General features: G+C 45.6%; 1 protein-coding gene across 1 annotated transcript; it reads left to right on the top strand.

Annotated features, from left to right (window-relative positions):
* Window positions 1-132: 132 nt before the first annotated feature.
* On the top strand, window positions 133-8,112 carry LOC125552429 (Protein kinase superfamily protein). Its single transcript, XM_048715982.2, has 3 exons — window positions 133-1,378; window positions 3,155-3,235; window positions 6,579-8,112. Exons 1-3 carry the CDS (start codon window positions 625-627, stop codon window positions 7,874-7,876), a joined length of 2,133 nt encoding a protein of 710 aa, XP_048571939.1. The 5' UTR covers window positions 133-624; the 3' UTR covers window positions 7,877-8,112.
* The last annotated feature ends 13,137 nt before the right edge of the window (window positions 8,113-21,249 follow it).

Below are 21,249 nucleotides of genomic sequence, written 5' to 3'. Positions count from 1 at the left end.
GGTGGGACGGCTAGCTGGCGGCTACCCGAGGCCGAGGTCGAGGTCTCCGGTCCACGCCTGCGCGGCCACGGTGGAGGGATCACCGATGCAGAATGTAACAAGCTAACCGTGACTGTGCCTGTGGTGGGAACGGGCGCCCGTGAGCGGCGGGCGGACGACGACGACGACGTACGGCCCCGCATTCCCATGACGGCGAGGAGGCGAGACGGGAGGATGGACTGCTGGAGTGATTACTTGGATTCTCTCTCTGGGCCTAGCTAGAGTAGACGGGATAGTGATGAGCTGCGTGCCAGTGTGTTTGTGTGTGCAGTGCGGGATGGGGCAGCACAGCAGGAGCAGTAGGAGTAGGTTGGTCGTTGGTCTCGGCTTTCAATGCGGAAAATTCCACTGCAATGAACCAGCAAAAATGACAGCCGACGCGGCGGGGACGCAAGCGCGCGCACCACCACAGACACCATCAAGCCATTGTGCTGCCGCGCGCGCCTTCCTTTCCTTTCCTTCCCTGCGCCGCAGCTAGCAGCAGCACCAAGCTCGCTTGACTAGCTATAGGAACAAATCTAAGATGAGAGGGACGCCGTGCTCGGAGCTCGGGAGTAGGATAAGCTAAGGCAGCTAGCTACGGAGATGCGGTGCGCGGCGCTGCTGCTGCTGCCGCTGCTGGCGGCCGTGCTGCTGCACGCGGCGGCCGCGGCCGGCGGAGGCAACGGGAGCTGCGTGCGGAGCTGCGGCCGCATGACGCTGCCGTACCCGTTCGGCTTCTCCAGCGGCTGCACCGTACGCCTCGGCTGCCACGTCGGGGCCGACGGCGTCGGCGCCGCGTGGCTCGGCGGCGCGCCGGAGCTGGGCCTGCTCGTGCGCAACGTCACGCCGCGCGCGCTCACCCTCAACCTGCAGCCCGACTGCGCTCGCTCGTTCAATGCGTCCGTCGCGGCGCTCTTCTCGGACAGCTACGCGCCCTCCTCCCGGAACGGGCTCGTCGTCAGGTCATGCAGCAGCTCCGAGGCTGACCGCATCAGAAACTGCAGCAGCGACTACATCAACCGAACCACGTCCAACTGCACCGCCAACGAGCCCATCCGCTGCATCCTGCCCCCTTCCAACACCACCAGCGGCCACCATTTTCTGAACAAGAGCGAGGTGCTCAGGTCCAACTGCACCGGGCTGGTGACGGCGGTGAGCTACTCGGACGCGCAGGGGCCGTCGCTGCTGCTCGAAGCGCTGGAGCTGGACTGGTGGGTGCCGGGGCGGTGCGGCTGCGCCCCCAGAGCCACCTGCACCCAGTTCAACGCGACGACGGCGAGGCGGGAGGCGTTCCGGTGCGAGTGCCCGGAGGGGCTCGAGGGCGACGGCTTCGTCGACGGCGCCGGTTGCCGGGAAGGTCAGTGCTTCATCACACACACCACAACGAGTATTTCTTTCATCGTTTGTTTTCCTTCTCCATTTAGCGAGTCAAGTTGTGCGAGCTAGACGGACAGACTAGCCATTACTCTACGCCTTCGCTCTCGTTGACCACGCAACTAACAATCCGCGGCGTCGGCTGCGCACCTAGAATTGTGGACCATTGGCACCTTGAAGACAGACGGGCAGGAATTGATCATATCCCTTGGTTCTTTGGTTGTGTCACCCACATGTTCAATGGAGCCGCGAAAGGCTCTGCCCACCGACTTCTCTGACAAAAAAAACCTCACGGATAAGGTGGCTCCGCCCCCTTTCTTGGTAGCCATTTACGTTTCACACTGTCGACTAAAACGCACATTGCTGAATTCCCTCACGTTTCTCCCTCGCCCGTTAGCCGGCGAGATGTTAGGCGTCGCAAACGGCACCGGGACCTCGTGGCGTGCTGGTTCAAAAGGAGGATAACCTCCGGCCTCTGCATGGAGAGCAGCAGCGGGAATCATCACTTTTGGGTGTTTAGATGGTGCTTTTTGTTGTTGCGTCTTATTGCATTGTCAACACGTGCGGATTGCACTCGTTTCTCGGCCAGCTCTCCATGTTATTTTTAGAAAATGATCGATCGAATTGACCATCGGTCGGCCAACTCCCCAGGTTTTCCTCCACTCAAGTGCCTCCAGCACTTCATGGATGACCACATTGCGACTTTGCAGCACCAATGTTGGGAAGGCATTGTGAGTATGGGGAGTGGGTACCGGGTTGCGTGACTTAGCTCTTGGGGCTCCGGCGATCTAGGATCTAGGAAGGGTGGTGTCTCCATTGTTAATTGCGAGAGGTTAGTGAATTAGAGATTTTATTATGTTGCCTAGATATTTTTGACATGCATGCAAGCACATATGTCGTTTGTTGCATACACACCTTCATCTTGAAAAAAGGAACAAATTGTTTTGATGTTGCAAATGTGTTCCTTCGTTGTTGTATGTGTTGTTCACATATGTTGCTTAGGTTAGTCTTTTTATATATTACGAGTATGGTAGCAAATTTTCTACGCTTTTGTTTCAACGAACGGAGATTTTTGCATACATATAACTTTTGCTATGTGGCGTGTTTGAAATGCTGCATTATTGTTGAATGAGTTTTTACGAGTGTGGTGGTAAACACTGCAATGATGTTGCGTATGGGTATGATATGTATTCCTAGATTTGCCACTTAAAGTGGGATGGTGGATGAGGATATCGATCGGGTGAAATATCACCTGGCCGATGCCTGGGGTTAGCCATTCTTTTTCTTTTTAATGAAAATAATCATCTTGCATTTCATACTGTAAAAATCATGCATCACTGAATTTTCTCAGGAGGTTCTCACGTGCAATACAGAATGTGGTGGAATACATACATTGAAATTGGTCAAAAAAAATTACTTTGCAAAATATTAATCTTTGTTGACCAGCAAGTATCTATTGATAGCTGAGTTAACTTTTGATCACTGAATAAAATTGCGTGAAGTTTAACGTAATCTGATATTTGAGATCTGCCGGCGAGAGTAAATGAGTAGTTAACTAGCTCGTTAGCAGGCGGTTGGCCTTGGAATATTTTATTTTTGCATGCATGTCAATGTAATGTTATGAAAGGAGTTCTTCAAATTGCCGCTTAAATTATGTTGAAATTGCTAAATAATGTATGAAGTCAGACTCTTGATATCATTGCTACTCCCTTTTTCCCTCTTCTCGTCAATCTTACACCTGTGTGTCCAATGGTTACAGTTTCCAAGTCCAAGTGCGATCGCTCGAATTACCTATCAAGAGATTGTGGCAAGATCGTCCTCGTTGGTCTTATCATGGCAGGTAACTTGCTCATGCATCTTATAAGCTGATATAAAACTTAAGAAAGCTACATTATTTATTTTTTAGATTGCTTTTTTGGCACTGCCACTATACAATCCTCAGAAATGTCTCACCGGTTGAAAGTTTAGAACTGATCAAGGCTACAATAAGAAAGAAAAGCTCTATCGTAGCTACTAAAAAGAAAAGTTGTACAAGTGGCTACCATCGTGCAACACAAATGTCATCCACTCACATAGAATAGGATTGGTTTGCTCCCAATATTTGGCTAGCCAAATGTTGGCAATACCAACGCTTGCCAACTATTGGCAATTTTCTGTGAGATGGTAAGATGACTCGGTAACCAACCAAGTAGTAGCCAATATTTGGCACAATGCCAAACATTGGCATGCCAATTCTTGGCACCAAACCAATTATGCTTATATTGTGTGCATGTTTTCAACGGGACCTCCTATTTCGCGCACGGGTTGCTGGGTAGCGACCGAGCGCGCACCCCCCGCTACACGAGCGTGTGCTTTTGGGCCAACCCGTATGAGCGGCGGGTGATCCTGTTTTTTTATTTCTTTTTGTTATCTTCTGCCTTTTTGCTTCAATTAAATTGTTCGGGGTTTAAACACTCCTGAATTTCAAAAAATGGTTGGTATTAAAAAAACTTGAATATCAAAAAATGTTCCCAAGTTTTCAAAAATTGTTCTCAAATTCAAAAGGTGTTTCCAAGTTCGACAAATGTTTTTGAATTCAAAAAATGGTCTTGGAATTGAAAAAAAGTTCCCATATTCAAAAAAGGTTTATGATTTTGAAAAATGTTCAGGAATTCTAACAGATGTTCAGGATTTTGAATACATTATTGTGGATTAAGAAATGATCCAGGTTATTTTAAATGTTCAGCAAAAAATAAGAACCAAAAAATTGGAAAATGTTTGTGAATTTGAAAAAATGTTCGCGATCAAATAGATTTTTTTACGAATTCAATTTGTTTTTGTGCTTTAAAAAATGTTCACAAAAATAGAAAAATGTTCGAAAATGAACAAGAAAAAAAATAAAAGTAAAACAGAAAATGAACATGTAAAAAGAAAAAAATAAACGCTAAAACGTAAACGAAAAAGAAAGGAAAATAAAAAAGCGTAAAAAGAAAGAAAAACCGGCCTGGGAAGGTTTTAAAACCTTGAACCTTACCCAAAATGGCCCCCCTCTATCAGACGGCGACCTTGGGCCGGCCAGGTTTCAGACGGCATTCCCCTATTTTTTTCGTTTCTTTTCGTTTTCTGTTTTTTTTGCTTCTTTAGGAAAGTTCAGGATTCGAAAAAAAACTTTAGAATTTCAAAAAATGCCACGAATACAAAAAAATGTGCTTTAATTCAGAAAAAAATTCATAATTTCTGAAGCAATGAACATTTTTTTAGTTTCGATGGACATTTTTTGTATTTTGATAAACAAATTTATTTTTGGATGCCCATTTTTTATTTTTATGTACACAATTTGAATTTTGGATGAACATTTTTAGAATTTGTTTTATATTTGATGATAAAATTTTAAATTCAATGAATTATTTTTCGAAATTGATGAACACATTTTATTTTTAGTGAATTTGTGGTGAAATTAAGGTACACATTTTGAATTTGACCTACATTTTTTAGTATGATGAATTTTGTTAGAAAATTCATCATCATTTTTTGAACTTGATGAACATTTTTTGAATTTGATGAACAAAAGTTGAATTTGAAAAACTATTTGATTTTAAAATAGATTTGAAAAGGATGTTCCCAAATTTCAGAAAATGTTTGTGAATATGGAACGAAAAGAACAACAAGAAGGACAAACGAAAATTTAAAATCGTACAGATATCTCAAAAGAAAAGGAAAATTCGCACGGAAGCAGTTCGATCATGGGAAGAATTTGTTCTTATGTCTCATGAAATTTCATAATATTCCAACATTCACTCTAATATAATTTGCATTTTTTGTCCGTACAAGGTCTCTGTAACTTTTCTGCAAAACTGCAGCCCTTTCGGTTTTAATGAACATTTTGAAAATATAAAAATTAAAGAGATGATGAACATTTTGAAAATATAAAAATTAAAGAAATGATGAACATTTTGTTCATTTTGAAATAAATGAACGAATTTTGAATTTGACCTGCATTTTTTGATATGATGAGCAATTTTAAAAAATTCATCATTATTTTTTGAACTTGATGAACATTTTTTGATTTTGATGAACAAATTTTAAATTTGAACACTATTCTACTTTTTTTAAATAGAGTTGAAAAAGATGCTCCCAGATTTCAGAAAATGATTGTGGATATGGAATGAAAAAAACAAAAAGAAAGCAAAACGAAAATTTAAAGTAGATTTTTTTGGAGAAAGAGATAAACCCGCTGTTGCGAGTACATGTTAGGCTGAAGAAAGGACCATCTTTCCATTTATGTGGGCTCATTTGTCTCTCGGTCCTGTAAATAATATTATGGGCCACCATGCATGTGTACTGTTTAATATGATTTCTGAAACTGGGCTGTATTTTATATTCTACTCCATATGTAAAGAAATATAAGAGTGTTTAGATCACAAAATAGCAAGGTTGGGCTGTTCGTTCATTGATGGGCTTTTAACATAGCCCAGTATCACTTGGTTATTTAAAATGTAAAAATACTCTTTTGAGAATAAAATAGGTCCTCTCTGGAAGTTGCTAAAAAAATAAAGCAATGCTACACATACGTGATGTTACGTACAGATCTTACGTAAAAGACGATGTGGAGGTTGTTAGCAAGGAGTGTTTGATTTCACGGGAAAAACAAAAGAATTGTAAAAAGAGGTTGGAGTGGATGTTAGATTTTCTATGAAATGTAGTACACAAGATTCTATTGGAAAAATTCCTATGGGATTCAATCCTATGAATCAAAGGACAAACGTAGGAAAAATTCCAAAGGCTTTCAATCCTCCAAAATTCCTATAGAATTTCTTTGAATCAAAGAAGCTCTAAACTCCCACAAATAACACAGCAACAAGGAACAAAAAAACTGCGACAAAAAAAATAGACCACATACATAGTGGACATCAGGTTAGATGTGAGTGACATATGTCACATCTAAAATGTGTCCTAAACAGACCCTATTGAAAAAAATACTCTCCGGAAATCCTACGGACATCTCAAAAGAAAAGGAAAGTTCATACAGAAGCAGTTCGATCATTGGAAGGATTCGTTCTTATGTAACTTTTCTGCAAAACCCTTATCGGTTTTTGATGACATTTCTACAATATAATTTGCATTTTCTTGGTCCATACAAGGTTTCTGTAACTTTTCTGCAAAACCCTTATCGGTTCTTGATGACATTTCTGCACGTACTGTAGGAATAATTTTCGGAGCCATGGTGACGGGCATCGGCTGCGTGGTGTGCCACGTGCTGAAGCGCCGTTCCGCGTCCATCCGGTCGCAGCAGAGCACGAAGCGGCTCCTGTCGGAGGCGGACTGCACGGTGCCGCTCTACTCGTACCGCGAGATCGAGCGCGCCACCAGCGGCTTCTCCGAGGACCACCGGCTCGGCACGGGCGCCTACGGCACGGTCTACGCCGGCCGCCTCAGCGACAACCGCCTGGTCGCCGTGAAGCGGATCAAGCACCGCGACAACGCCGACGGCGGCCTGGACTCCGTCATGAACGAGGTGAAGCTGGTGTCCTCGGTGAGCCACCGCCACCTGGTCCGCCTCCTGGGGTGCTGCATCGAGCAGGGCCAGCAGATCCTGGTCTACGAGTTCATGCCCAACGGCACGCTGGCGCAGCACCTGCAGCGGGAGCGCGGCCGGCCCGCCGTGCCCTGGACGGTGCGCCTCCGCGTGGCCGCCGAGACCGCCAAGGCCATCGCGTACCTGCACTCGGAGGTGCACCCGCCCATCTACCACCGCGACATCAAGTCCAGCAACATCCTCCTGGACCACGAGTACAACTCCAAGGTGGCCGACTTCGGGCTGTCCCGGATGGGCATGACCTCCGTCGACTCGTCGCACATCTCCACGGCGCCGCAGGGCACCCCGGGGTACGTGGACCCGCAGTACCACCAGAACTTCCACCTCTCGGACAAGAGCGACGTGTACAGCTTCGGCGTGGTGCTGGTGGAGATCATCACGGCCATGAAGGCCGTCGACTTCAGCCGGGGCCCCAGCGAGGTCAACCTGGCGCAGCTCGCCGTGGAGAGGATCGGCAGGGGCTGCGTGGACGACATCGTCGACCCCTTCCTGGACCCGCACCGGGACGCGTGGACGCTCACGTCCATCCACAAGGTGGCGGAGCTGGCCTTCAGGTGCCTCGCGTTCCACAGCGAGATCAGGCCGTCCATGGCCGAGGTCGCCGACGAGCTGGAGCAGATACAGGTCAGCGGGTGGGCGCCGTCGGCGGACGACGCCGCGTTCATGTCGACCACGTCGTCGCTCTGCTCGTCGGCGCCGTCGCGCGGCACGGACAAGTCGCTGGGGCCGGACAAAGGCAGGGGCGAGGCGTTGCCGACGTCTGCCCCGGCGACGGCGGTGGCTGAGCGGGAGACGGAGAAGGGCGCGGCGGGGTCCTCCCCTGTGTCCGTCCAGGAGAGGTGGTTCAGCGACAGGAGCTCCCCTTCCTCCAATAGCCTGCTCGGGAATAGCAGCTCGCTTCACTGAACTGAAACACGCCGCCATTAGTCCTGACATCCATTCCGTCGTTGTTTAGTTTAGCTGTAAAATTTAGAGATGTACGATTTCTTCTAGTATAGCTACCAAAGAAAAGAAAACGTACGATTTCTGGGTCTCTTCTTGTGCCGCTCATTTCCTTTTCCGTTGGTTCCAGGCAATCTGTAAATGAAACTTTTTACCTAGTCTACTCAGACGTCAGGTTGAAGAGCCATTGATTCGACCAAGTCGACGTGCAGACGGAGAGATGATTGTCTAGAACGGAACTCGCTGACCAGTTGGGTGGAGCTGGCGGAAATCCGGTAAAACCCCCGGTAGAATTTGGTCCTTGGCTTACATTTCGTGGTCCAGATAAAAGTACGACGGGGTCAATTCTCGGCCAGGTGAAAAGTACGTGCCGGCCACGCTTGTGCACATTATACCCATACAATCGAAATCATTTTCCCTGCAGGCCCATGCTAGCTTCAAGTGTGGAAAATATGTTCTCTGGTGAAACAAACAAAACTGACGGTCCCGAGAACCTGCTAGCTAGGCTGCCCCGTCCCGTGCAAGTGGGGAAAATATCTTCTCTGGTGAAACAAACAAAACTAACGGTCCCGAGAACGGTCGTACGTGCTGACGGGCAAACCATGAAGCGGGAAAACCCTATACGACGCGCGCTGAGTCAAACTGCTGAGGCTTCGCACAGGGAGCTAACAACTACTCCCTCCATTTCAAAATAGTTGACTCAACTTTATACTAACTTTAGTGCAAAGTTAGTATAAAGTTGGGTCATCTATTTTGAAACGGAGGGAGTAGTGAATAACGTGGACAGGCCCAGTTACGAGATAAAACGCGCTACAGTTTCCGCTTTTGGGAACCTCCTAGAAGTTTCCTGATCGGTTTGGGAAGCTTCTAGAAGGTTTCTGAAGCGGTTTTTATTGGTTTTCACTTTTTTATTTGCAGTTTTTTCTTAAACTGTTTTTCTCATTTTCTTTTTTCCATTACATATTTTTTCATTTTTCATTTTTTGTATTTCTCTTTCTTTTCTCTTTTTTCTATTTATTTTATAATTCCTTTTTATACTAGTTTTTTTGTTCCTATTTTTCTCTTTCAGAATTTCAAATTTGATTGAAATTTCAAAAAATGTTTGGAAGTTCAAAACATGTTCCTGTTTTTTAATTACTATTCAGAAGGTCAAAAAATATTCGGGATTTCTAAAAAATGTGCGCATATTTGAAAACATGTTCATGTTTCAAAAAAAATCACAAATTCAAAAAGTGTTTTTGATATTTAAAAACTATGTTCATAAGTTCAAAAAATGTTCCTATTTTCAAATTTTGTTCACAAATTCAATAAATGTTCGTAAGGGTCACATGTTTAAATTTTGTTCAGAGTTTCAGATTTTGTTAAAGGATGCAAAAAAATTCCTTTTGTTCAAAATGTTCATGTTTTAAAAAAATGTTCCTTTTTGTCAACATTTTAACAGAAATTAAAGAAAGTTCCTGGCTTGAAATTTGTTCGTGTTTGTGAAAAAAATGGGAACTGGAAAATTGTTCCTGTTTTTCAAAATTTGTTCACAAATTCATACTTTCTTCCCTGTTTGAATTTTGGTAACAAATCAAAAAATTGAGCAATTTCTCCAATACTAGTTCATATTTTTCAAAAAAAAAAACAAAATTTTATTAAAAAGTATTCTTTATTTTCTTTAAATGTTTTTAAAAAAGGATTCTTCGATGTGGGTAGTTCTAAAAGATTTCACGCTGCAAATACAACACTCACTGATCTGCTCTACTGGTTACGCACCTGTCCATACAATCACCAAAGGAAAACTCTTTAATTCATCCGGCTGATTTCTAAGAAATCAAGCCTCCTCGTCTGCGTGCCACGTGCCAATGGTCCCGCCCAGGCTGGTGCGTCTCGGTCAACTACTCAGCCTCACATCCCGCATCCACGCATCCCACGAACTTCTCCATTTCTTCCCATTCTCCCACACGTTGAGCCTGATGAACCTCGCCGGAAATTCTTTCTCCGCCGTATCCCGCAAGAGGCCCTGGAGACTCATAGAAGTGCCTCTCCAATTGCAGCCACCGCGCCGCTGACACTCGCCGCAGGCCTCCATCTCCGCTTGACAACCCAATCTCACAGCAGACCTCCACCAGACGACCTGCGCCGACGCAACAGCGCCGCTGCTGCAACACAACACCGTCGTTCATGGCAGCTGTCGGTGTCAAAACCGGCGGATCTCGGGTAGGGGGTCCCGAACTATGCGTCTAAGGATCGATGATAACAGGAGACAGGGGACACGATGTTTACCCAGGTTCGGGCCCTCTTGATGGAGGTAATACCCTACATCCTGCTTGATTGATATTGATGAATATGAGTGTTACAAGAGTTGATCTACCTCAAGATCGTATGTTGTGGTCTAAACCCTACAACTATGATGAGTAATGTCCTAATCATCTATTGACTAGCCTGGCCTCGGCTTATATAACATACCAGAGGCCTAGGATAACAAGAGTCCTAGTCGAATACGTTGGTGAAGAGGAGTCCTTGTCTTCATCACCAAGTCTTGTGGAATCTTCCTCGTATATGTCTTCGGCTGTCCGAACTGGCCCATGAGTAAACGACCATGGGGGTCCTCGGCCCAATTCAACTGATCGGGAGATGATGTGGTGAGTACCCCCTAGTCTAGGACACCGTCAGTAGCCCCCTGAACCGGTCTTCAAGTTGGGGACGCTCCTCGGTTCTTCCGAACTATTCTTCGTCTTCGGTCGTCGGTCTTGAAAATTGGTTCAACAAATCTTCACATCTTCTATCTTGAGGATTGCCGAGCTAAATCTGAAGATCTAACACGTCGGGTATCCAGGAGCCATTTAATTCTTCGGCCTTTATCAATGCCTTGTTATTTTTATGCCACACCTCGGGTTTGAAGTTATTTCCGGGCGGCAGTGTCCTCTTGCGTCCGAGCTCCAACGCCAGACTATATTCGAGGTATCTTTTGCAGACGAGCACCAACGCCGGAATGTATCCGAGCTCCAACGCCGGACTATGTCCAAGCTCCAACGTCGGACTATATCCGAGGTGTCATAGATCACCTTGGTTCAAAAAAGTTGAAAGAGTTTAGCCGAGCTTAATGCCGGGAATGCCCTCTATGGAGCCAGCCACTGGCGCCCGAGCTTTATGCCGGATTGCTTCCGAGGTGGTACACCACCCCGACTATGGGCCGATTTTTTGTCAATATTTTTGATTGGTGCAATTTATTCTCTACCGAGATATATAGCCAGTAGCCCTCAAGGTGTGTATCGGTCTAAAACCCGAGATGCATCTGAAGGATGACATGAGACTGCTGATCCCAGTAGCCGCTGAGACTCAGGTTGATTTGCAAAATCGGTCTGAGGATCAACTCCTAGCTCGGCAGAATACTTCGGGACACAAAAAGCGATGTGCAGAGTCCTTGAGACTCAGGTTGGGTGTGGCCGACCAACCTGAGGATCATAATCTCCTCGAAAACTATTTTGCACTTAAATTTTCTGCACTGGATTGCCAATGCAATAGCCCCCGAGACACTGGTCGGGTGGCAACACCAGATCAGGGGATCGATACGCCCCTTTAATATTAGTAAATGATAAGCCCGAAGCCAAGTAGCCCATGAGCCTTAATGCGGGCATGGGTGGCCGAATTAAGGATCGATATCCAGAGTAAAATCACAAATTATGTGTAATGATTCTATGTATCCAAGTACTTTACATCATTAATGCTCGGATCCGCATTGTACAAAACTTTGTTGACCGATCATCGGCTTCCACCTCCTCGGCTAGGAGCCGAGGAGTGTTTGTCCTACTTTATAAAGCCTTTATGAGGGCAAAGGTTTACGACAAACAAGGCAATATGGCCATACGGTTTTATAAACAAAGGTATGCAGAGAGATATGTTATATCTTTGTTTAACATAAGAAATGTCTTCCAAAGAAAATAGTCCCGCTATCGATTCCTTTCTTTGGGTTGTCATGCTAAGCATGATCTTGAAACCTCAGCTCTAATGTAAGAGCAAAATATTGAGGATTTGGTTTGGGAGGCCACTTACTAGGCCCCGGTAGTGTTCGGCGACAGTCGAGGTCGAGCCGTAAACACTTCGGCCAATGTTATGAATGGCCCGTCATTTAACACAGTCATCGGATCGCTGACCAGTTTACACTTATTGTGATAGTTAGTTTTCGACTTTCTCCACTGAGGTGCTTAACCATATGAGCTGGAAGCACAATCGCAATGGTTCTCCCTTTGCACACCTAGCCAAACAAAGCGTAACGTAGGAGGCAAGCACAGGAGCCGGGCAACCCAACTATTGATCGAAGACACAATTCGAAACCAATGCATATATAGCAATATCCGAGAATGTTTTTGTTGGGGATCGTAGCAGAAATTTAAAATTTTCTACGCATCACCAAGATCAATCTATGGAGTAATCTAGCAACGAGGGGAAGGGGAGTGCATCTACATACCCTTGTAGATCGCTAAGCGGAAGCGTTGCAAGAACGCGGATGAGGTAGTTGTACTCGTGGCGATTCAGATCGCGGTCGATTCCGTTCTAAGTGCCGAACAACGGCGTCTCCGCGTTCAACACACGTGCAGCCGGTGATGTCTCCCATGCCTTGATCCAGCAAGGAGAGAGGGAGAGGTTGGGGAAGACTCCGTCCAGCAGCAGCACGACGGCGTGGTGGTGGTGGAGGAGCGCGGTACTCCAGCAAGGCTTCGCCAAGCACTACGAGAGACGAGGAGGGAGAGAGGTAGGGTTGCGCCTTGGGAGAGAGAGACTCATGTGTTGGGCAGCCCCAACACCTCCACTATATATAGGGGCAAGGGGGAGGGGAGGCGCCCTAGGGTTTCCCCTAGGGGAGGCGGCGGTCAGGGCAGATGGGATCTCCCCTTTGGGTGACTTGGCTCCCAAGCCAGGAGGTGGGAACCCTAGATGGGGCGCCCCAAACCCCTTGGTCACGTGGGAATAGGTGAGGGGGGCGCACAGCCCCTTAGTGGGCTTGTTTTCCCCTTCCCTTGGCCCATGAAGCCCCCCAACACTGTTGGGTTTCGTAGTAATTTCAAAAAAATTCCTACGCACACGCAAGATCATGTGATGCATAGCAACGAGAGGGGAGAGTGTTGTCTACGTACCCAACGCAGACCGACTGCGGAAGCGCTAACACAACGTAGAGGAAGTAGTCGTACGTCTTCACGATCCAACCGATCAATCACCGAAACTACGGCACCTCCGAGTTCGAGCACACGTTCAGCTCGATGACGATCCCCGGACTCCGATCCAGCAAAGTGTCGGGGAAGAGTTCCGTCAGCACGACGGCGTGGTGACGATCTTGATGTACTACAGCAGCAGGGCTTCGCCTAAACTCCGCTACAGTATTATCGAGGACTATGGTGGCTGGGGGCACCGCACACGGCTAAGGAATAGATCACGTGGATCAACTTGTGTGTTCTAGGGTGCCTCTGCCTCAGTATATAAAGGACTAGAGGGGGGAGGCTGGCCGGCCAAGGTGTGGCGCGCCAGGAGAGTCCTACTCCCTCTGGGAGTAGGATTCCCCCCCCCCCCAATCCTAGTTAGAATAGGATTCGCGGAGGGGGAAAAGAGAGAGAGGGGGCCGGCCACCTCTCCTAGTCCTAATAGGACTAGGGGAAGGAGGAGGCGCACAGCCCATGTAGGGCTGCCTCTTCTCTTTTCCACTAAGGCCCATCATGGCCCATTTAGCTCCCGGGGGGTTTCGGTAACCTTTCCGGTACTCCGGTAAAATCCCGATTTCACCCGGAACACTTCCGATATCCAAACATAGGCTTCCAATATATCAATCTTTATGTCTCGACCATTTCAAGACTCCTCGTCATGTCCGTGATCACATCCGGGACTCCGAACAACCCTCGGTACATCAAAATGCATAAACTCATAATATAACTGTCATCGTAACCTTAAGCGTGCGGACCCTACGGGTTCGAGAACAATGTAGACATGACCGAGACACGTCTCTGGTCAATAACCAATAGCGGGACCTGGATGCCCATATTGGCTCCTACATATTATACGAAGATCTTTATCGGTCAGACCGCATAACAACATACGTCGTTCCCTTTGTCATCGGTATGTTACTTGCCCGAGATTCGATCGTCGGTATTCCAATACCTAGTTCAATCTCGTTACCGGCAAGTCTCTTTACTCGTTCTGTAATGCATCATCCCGCAACTAACTCATTTAGTTGCAATGCTTGCAAGGCTTAAGTGATGTGCATTACCGAGAGGGCCCAGAGATACCTCTCCGACAATCGGAGTGACAAATCCTAATCTCGAAATACGCCAACCCAACATCTACCTTTGGAGACACCTGTAATGCTCCTTTATAATCACCCAGTTACGTTGTGACGTTTGGTAGCACCCAAAGTGTTCCTCTGGCAAACGGGAGTTGCATAATCTCATAGTCATAGGAACATGTATAAGTCATGAAGAAAGCAATAGCAACATACTAAACGATCGGGTGCTAAGATAATGGAATGGGTCGTGTCAATCAGATCATTCAACTAATGATGTGACCTCGTTAATCAAATAACAACTCTTTGTTCATGGTTAGGAAACATTACCATCTTTGATTAACGAGCTAGTCAAGTAGAGGCATACTAGTGACACTCTGTTTGTCTATGTATTCACACATGTATTATGTTTCCGGTTAATACAATTCTAGCATGAATAATAAACATTTATCATGATATAAGGAAATAAATAATAACTTTATTATTGCCTCTAGGGCATATTTCCTTCAGTCTCCCACTTGCACTAGAGTCAATAATCTAGATTACACTGTAATGATTCTAACACCCATGGAGCTTTGGTGCTGATCATGTTTTGCTCGTGGAAGAGGCTTAGTCAACGGGTCTGCAACATTCAGATCCGTATGTATCTTGCAAATCTCTATGTTTCCCACCTGGACTAGATCCCGGATGGAATTGAAGCGTCTCTTGATGTGTTTGGTCATTTTGTGAAATCTGGATTCCTTTGCCAAGGCAATTGCACCAGTATTGTCACAAAAGATTTTCATTGGACCCGATGCACTAGGTATGACACCTAGATCGGATATGAACTCCTTCATCCAGACTCCTTCGTTTGCTGCTTCCGAAGCAGCTATGTACTCCGCTTCACATGTAGATCCCGCTACGACGCTTTGTTTAGAACTGCACCAACTGACAGCTCCACCGTTTAATGTAAACACGTATCCGGTTTGCGATTTAGAATCGTCCGGATCAGTGTCAAAGCTTGCATCAACGTAACCTTTTACGACGAGCTCTTTGTCACCTCCAATACGAGAAGCATATCCTTAGTCCTTTTCAGGTATTTCAGGATGTTCTTGACTGCTGTCCAGTGATCCACTCCTGGATTACTTTGGTACCTCCCTGCTAGACTTATAGCAAGGCACACATCAGGTCTGGTACACAACATCGCATACATGATAGATCCTATCGCTGATGCATAGGGAACATCTTTCATATTCTCTCTATCTTCTGCAGTGGTCGGGCATTGAGTCTTACTCAATTTCACACCTTGTAACACAGGCAAGAATCCTTTCTTTGCTTGATCCATTTTGAATTTCTTCAAAATTTTGTCAAGGTATGTTGTTTGTGAAAGTCCAATTAAGCGTCTTGATCTATCTCTATAGATCTTAATGCCTAATATGTAAGCAGCTTCACCGAGGTCTTTCATTGAAAAACTCTTATTCAAGTACCCTTTATGCTATCCAGAAATTCCATATCATTTCCAATTAATAATATGTCATCCACATATAATATCAGAAATGCTACAGAGCTCCCACTCACTTTCTTGTAAATACAGGCTTCTCCAAAAGTCTGTATAAAACCAAATGCTTTGATCACACTATCAAAACGTTTATTCCAACTCCGAGAGGCTTGCACCAGTCCATAAATGGATCGCTGGAGCTTGCACACTTTGTTAGCTCCCTTTGGATCGACAAAACCTTCCGGTTGCATCATATACAACTCTTCTTCCAGAAATCCATTCAGGAATGCAGTTTTGACATCCATCTGGCAAATTTCATAATCATAAAATGCGGCAATTGCTAACATGATTCGGACAGACTTAAGCATCGCTACGGGTGAGAAGGTCTCATCGTAGTCAACCCCTTGAACTTGTCGAAAACCTTTTGCGACAAGTCGAGCTTTGTAGACAGTAACATTACCATCAGCGTCAGTCTTCTTCTTGAAGATCCATTTATTCTCAATTGCTTGCCGATCATCGGGCAAGTCAACCAAAGTCCATACTTTGTTCTCATACATGGATCCCATCTCAGATTTCATGGCTTCAAGCCATTTTGCGGAATCTGGGCTCACCATCGCTTCTTCATAGTTCGTAGGTTCATCATGATCTAGTAGCATGATTTCCAGAACAGGATTACCGTACCACTCTGGCGCGGATCTTACTCTGGTTAATCTACGAGGTTCAGTAGTATCTTGATCTGAAGTTTCATGACCATCATCATTAGCTTCCTCACTTATTGGTGTAGGTGTCGCAGAAACAGTTTTCTGTGATGTACTACTTTCCAATAAAGGAGCAGGTACGGTTACCTCGTCAAGTTCTACTTTCCTCCCACTCACTTCTTTTGAGAGAAACTCCTTCTCTAGAAAGGATCCATTCTTAGCAACGAATGTCTTGCCTTCGGATCTGTGATAGAAGGTGTACCCAACAGTCTCTTTTGGGTATCCTATGAAGACACATTTCTCCGATTTGGGTTCGAGCTTATCAGGTTGAAGTTTTTTCACATAAGCATCGCAGCCCCAAACTTTAAGAAACGACAACTTTGGTTTCTTGCCAAACCATAGTTCATAAGGCGTCGTCTCAACGGATTTTGATGGTGCCCTATTTAACGTGAATGCGGCCGTCTCTAAAGCATAACCCCAAAACGATAGCGGTAAATCAGTAAGAGACATCATAGATCGCACCATATCTAGTAAAGTACGATTACGACGTTCGGACACACCATTACGCTGTGGTGTTCCGGGTGGCGTGAGTTGCGAAACTATTCCACAATTTTTCAAATGTACACCAAACTCATAACTCAAATATTCTCCTCCACGATCAGATCGTAGAAACTTTATTTTCTTGTTACGATGATTTTCAACTTCACTCTGAAATTCTTTGAACTTTTCAAATGTTTCAGACTTTATGTTTCATTAAGTAGATATATCCATATCTGCTTAAGTCATCTGTGAAGGTGAGAAAATAACGATATCCGCCACGAGCCTCAATATTCATCGGACCACATACATCGGTATGTATGATTTCCAACAAATCTGTTGCTCTCTCCATAATACCGGAGAACGGTGTTTTAGTCATCTTGCCCATGAGGCACGGTTCGCAAGTACCAAGTGATTCATAATCAAGTGGTTCCAAAAGTCCATCAGTATGGAGTTTCTTCATGCGCTTTACACCGATATGACCTAAACGACAGTGCCACAAATAAGTTGCACTTTCATTATCAACTCTGCATCTTTTGGCTTCAACATTATGAATATGTGTATCACTACTATCGAGATTCATCAAAAATAGACCACTCTTCAAAGGTGCATGACCATAAAAGATATTACTCATATAAATAGAACAACCATTATTCTCTGATTTAAATGAATAACCGTCTCGCATTAAACAAGATCCAGATATAATGTTCATGCTCAACGCTGGCACCAAATAACAATTATTTAGGTCTAATATTAATCCCGAAGGTAGATGTAGAGGTAGCGTGCCGACCGCGATCACATCGACTTTGGAACCGTTTCCTATGCGCATCGTCACCTCGTCCTTTGCTAGTGCCCGCTTATTCCGTAGTCCCTGTTTCGAGTTGCAAATATTAGCAACAGAACCAGTATCAAATACCCAGGTGCTACTGCGAGCTCTAGTAAGGTACACATCAATAACATGTATATCACATATACCTTTGTTCACCTTGCCATCCTTCTTATCCGCCAAAAACTTGGGGCAGTTCCGCTTCAAGTGACCAGTCTGCTTGCAGTAGAAGCACTCAGTTTCAGGCTTAGGTCCAGACTTGGGTTTCTTCTCCTGAGCAGCAACTTGCTTGCTGTTCTTCTTGAAGTTCCCCTTCTTCTTCCCTTTGCCCTTTTTCTTGAAACTAGTGGTCTTGTTAACCATCAACACTTGATGCTCCTTCTTGATTTCTACCTCCGCAGCTTTCAGCATTGCGAAGAGCTCGGGAATAGTCTTGTTCATCCCTTGCATATTATAGTTCATCACGAAGCTCTTGTAGCTTGGTGGCAGTGATTGGAGAATTCTGTCAATGACGCAATCATCCGGAAGATTAACTCCCAATTGTATCAAGTGATTATTATACCCAGACATTTTGAGTATATGCTCACTGACAGAACTGTTCTCCTCCATCTTGCAGCTATAGAACTTATTGGAGACTTCATATCTCTCAATCCGGGCATTTGCTTGAAATATTAACTTCAACTCCTGGAACATCTCATATGCTCCATGACGTTCAAAACGTCGTTGAAGCCCCGATTCTAAGCTATAAAGCATGGCACACTGAACTATCGAGTAGTCATCAGCTTTGCTCTGCCAGACATTCATATCATCTGGTGTTGCTCCAGCAGCAGGCCTGGCACCCAGCGGTGCTTCCAGGACGTAATTCTTCTGAGCAGCAATGAGGATAATCCTCAAGTTACGGACCCAGTCCGTATAATTGCTACCATCATCTTTCAACTTTGCTTTCTCAAGGAACGCATTAAAATTCAACGGAACAACAGCACGAGCCATCTATCTACAATCAATATAAACAAGCAAGATACTATCAGGTACTAAGTTCATGATAAGTTTAAGTTCAATTAATCAAATTACTTAAGAACTCCCACTTAGATAGACATCCCTCTAATCTTCTAAGTGATTACGTGATCCAAATCAACTAAACCATAACCGATCATCACGTGAGATGGAGTAGTTTTCAATGGTGAACATCGTTATGTTGATCATATCTACTATATGATTCACGCTCGACCTTTCGGTCTCCGTGTTCCGAGGCCATATCTGCATATGCTAGGCTCGTCAAGTTTAACCTGAGTATTCTGCGTGTGCAAAACTGGCTTGCACCCGTTGTAGATGGACATAGAGCTTATCACACCCGATCATCACGTGGTGTCTGGGCACGACGAACTTTGGCAATGGTGCATACTCAGGGAGAACACCTCTTGATAATTTAGTGAGAGATCATCTTATAATGCTACCGTCAATCAAAGCAAGATAAGATGCATAAAAAGGATAAACATCACATGCAATCAATATAAGTGATATGATATGGCCATCATCATCTTGTGCTTGTGATCTCCATCTCCGAAGCACCGTCGTGATCACCATCGTCACCGGCGTGACACCTTGATCTCCATCGTAGCATCGTTGTCGTCTCGCCAAGCTTATGCTTCCACGACTATCACTACCGCTTAGTAATAAAGTAAAGCATTACATCGTGATTTCATTGCATACAATAAAGCGACAACCATATGGCTCCTGCCAGTTGCCGATAACTCGGTTACAAAACATGATCATCTCATACAATAAAATTCAGCATCATGCCTTGACCATATCACATCACAACATGCCCTGCAAAAACAAGTTAGACGTCCTCTACTTTGTTGTTGCAAGTTTTACGTGGCTGCTACGGGCTTAAGCAAGAACCAATCTCACCTACGCATCAAAACCACAACGATAGTTTGTCAAATAGACTCCGTTTTAACCTTCGCAAGGACCGGGCGTAGCCATACTCGGTTCAACTAAAGTTGGAAAGACAGTCGCCCGCAAGCCACCTATGTGCAAAGCACGTCGGGGGAACCGGTCTCGCGTAAGCGTACGCGTAAGGTTGGTCCGGGTCGTCTCGTCCAACAATGCTGCCGAACCAAAGTATGACATGCTGGTAGGCAGTATGACTTATATCGCCCACAACTCACTTGTGTTCTACTCGTGCATATAACATCAACATAAATAACCTAGGCTCGGATGCCACTGTTGGGTTTCGTAGTAATTTCAAAAAAATTCCTACGCACACGCAAGATCATGTGATGCATAGCAACGAGAGGGGAGAGTTTTGTCTACGTACCCAACGCAGACCGACTGCGGAAGCGCTGACACAACGTAGAGGAAGTAGTCGTACGTCTTCACGATCCAACCGATCAAGCACCGAAACTACGGCACCTCCGAGTTCGAGCACACGTTCAGCTCGATGACGATCCCCAGACTCCGATCCAGAGTGTCGGGGAAGAGTTCCGTCAGCACGACGGCGTGGTGACGATCTTGATGTACTACAGCAGCAGGGCTTCGCCTAAACTCCGCTACAGTATTATCGAGGACTATGGTGGCTGGGGGCACCGCACACGGCTAAGGAATAGATCACGTGGATCAACTTGTGTGTTCTAGGGTGCCTCTGCCTCAGTATATAAAGGACTAGAGGGAGGAGGCTGGCCGGCCAAGGTGTGGCACGCCAGGAGAGTCCTACTCCCTCTGGGAGTAGGATTCCCCCCCAATCCTAGTTGGAATAGGATTCGCGGAGGGGGAAAAGAGAGAGAGGGGGCCGGCCACCTCTCCTAGTCCTAATAGGACTAGGGGAAGGAGGAGGCGCGCAGCCCATGTAGGGCTGCCTCTTCTCTTTTCCACTAAGGCCCGTCATGGCCCATTTAGCTCCCGGGGGGTTCCGGTAACCTTCCCGGTACTCCGGTAAAATCCTGATTTCACCCGGAACACTTCCGATATCCAAACATAGGCTTCCAATATATCAATCTTTATGTCTCGACCATTTCGAGACTCCTCGTCATGTCCGTGATCACATCCGGGACTCCGAACAACCTTCGGTACATCAAAATGCATAAACTCATAATATAACTGTCATCGTAACCTTAAGCGTGCGGACCCTACGGGTTCGAGAACAATGTAGACATGACCGAGACACGTCTCCGGTCAATAACCAATAGCGGGACCTAGATGCCCATATTGGCTCCTACATATTCTACGAAGATCTTTATCGGTCAGACCGCATAACAACATACGTCGTTCCCTTTGTCATCGGTATGTTACTTGCCCGAGATTCGATCGTCGGTATTCCAATACCTAGTTCAATCTCGTTACCGGCAAGTCTCTTTACTCGTTCTGTAATGCATCATCCCGCAACTAACTCATTTAGTTGCAATGCTTGCAAGGCTTAAGTGATGTGCATTACCGAGAGGGCCCAGAGATACCTCTCCGACAATCGGAGTGACAAATCCTAATCTCGAAATACGCCAACCCAACATCTACCTTTGGAGACACCTGTAATGCTCCTTTATAATCACC

The sequence above is a fragment of the Triticum urartu genome, chromosome 4A (genome assembly GCF_056163025.1).
Source record: "Triticum urartu cultivar PI428250 chromosome 4A, HENAU_Tu73, whole genome shotgun sequence".
Taxonomy (NCBI): Eukaryota; Viridiplantae; Streptophyta; class Magnoliopsida; order Poales; family Poaceae; genus Triticum; species Triticum urartu.
This window is presented reverse-complemented; position numbering and strand designations above follow the sequence as displayed.

Excerpts from the sequence above, each read along its gene's own strand:
- LOC125552429 (XM_048715982.2), top strand. The coding sequence starts at position 625 with ATGCGGTGCGCGGCGCTGCTGCTGCTGCCGCTGCTGGCGGCCGTGCTG. Across the intron at positions 1,379-3,154 it reads CGGCGCCGGTTGCCGGGAAG|TTTCCAAGTCCAAGTGCGAT; the intron begins GTCAGTGCTTCA and ends CAATGGTTACAG. Across the intron at positions 3,236-6,578 it reads CGTTGGTCTTATCATGGCAG|GAATAATTTTCGGAGCCATG; the intron begins GTAACTTGCTCA and ends CACGTACTGTAG.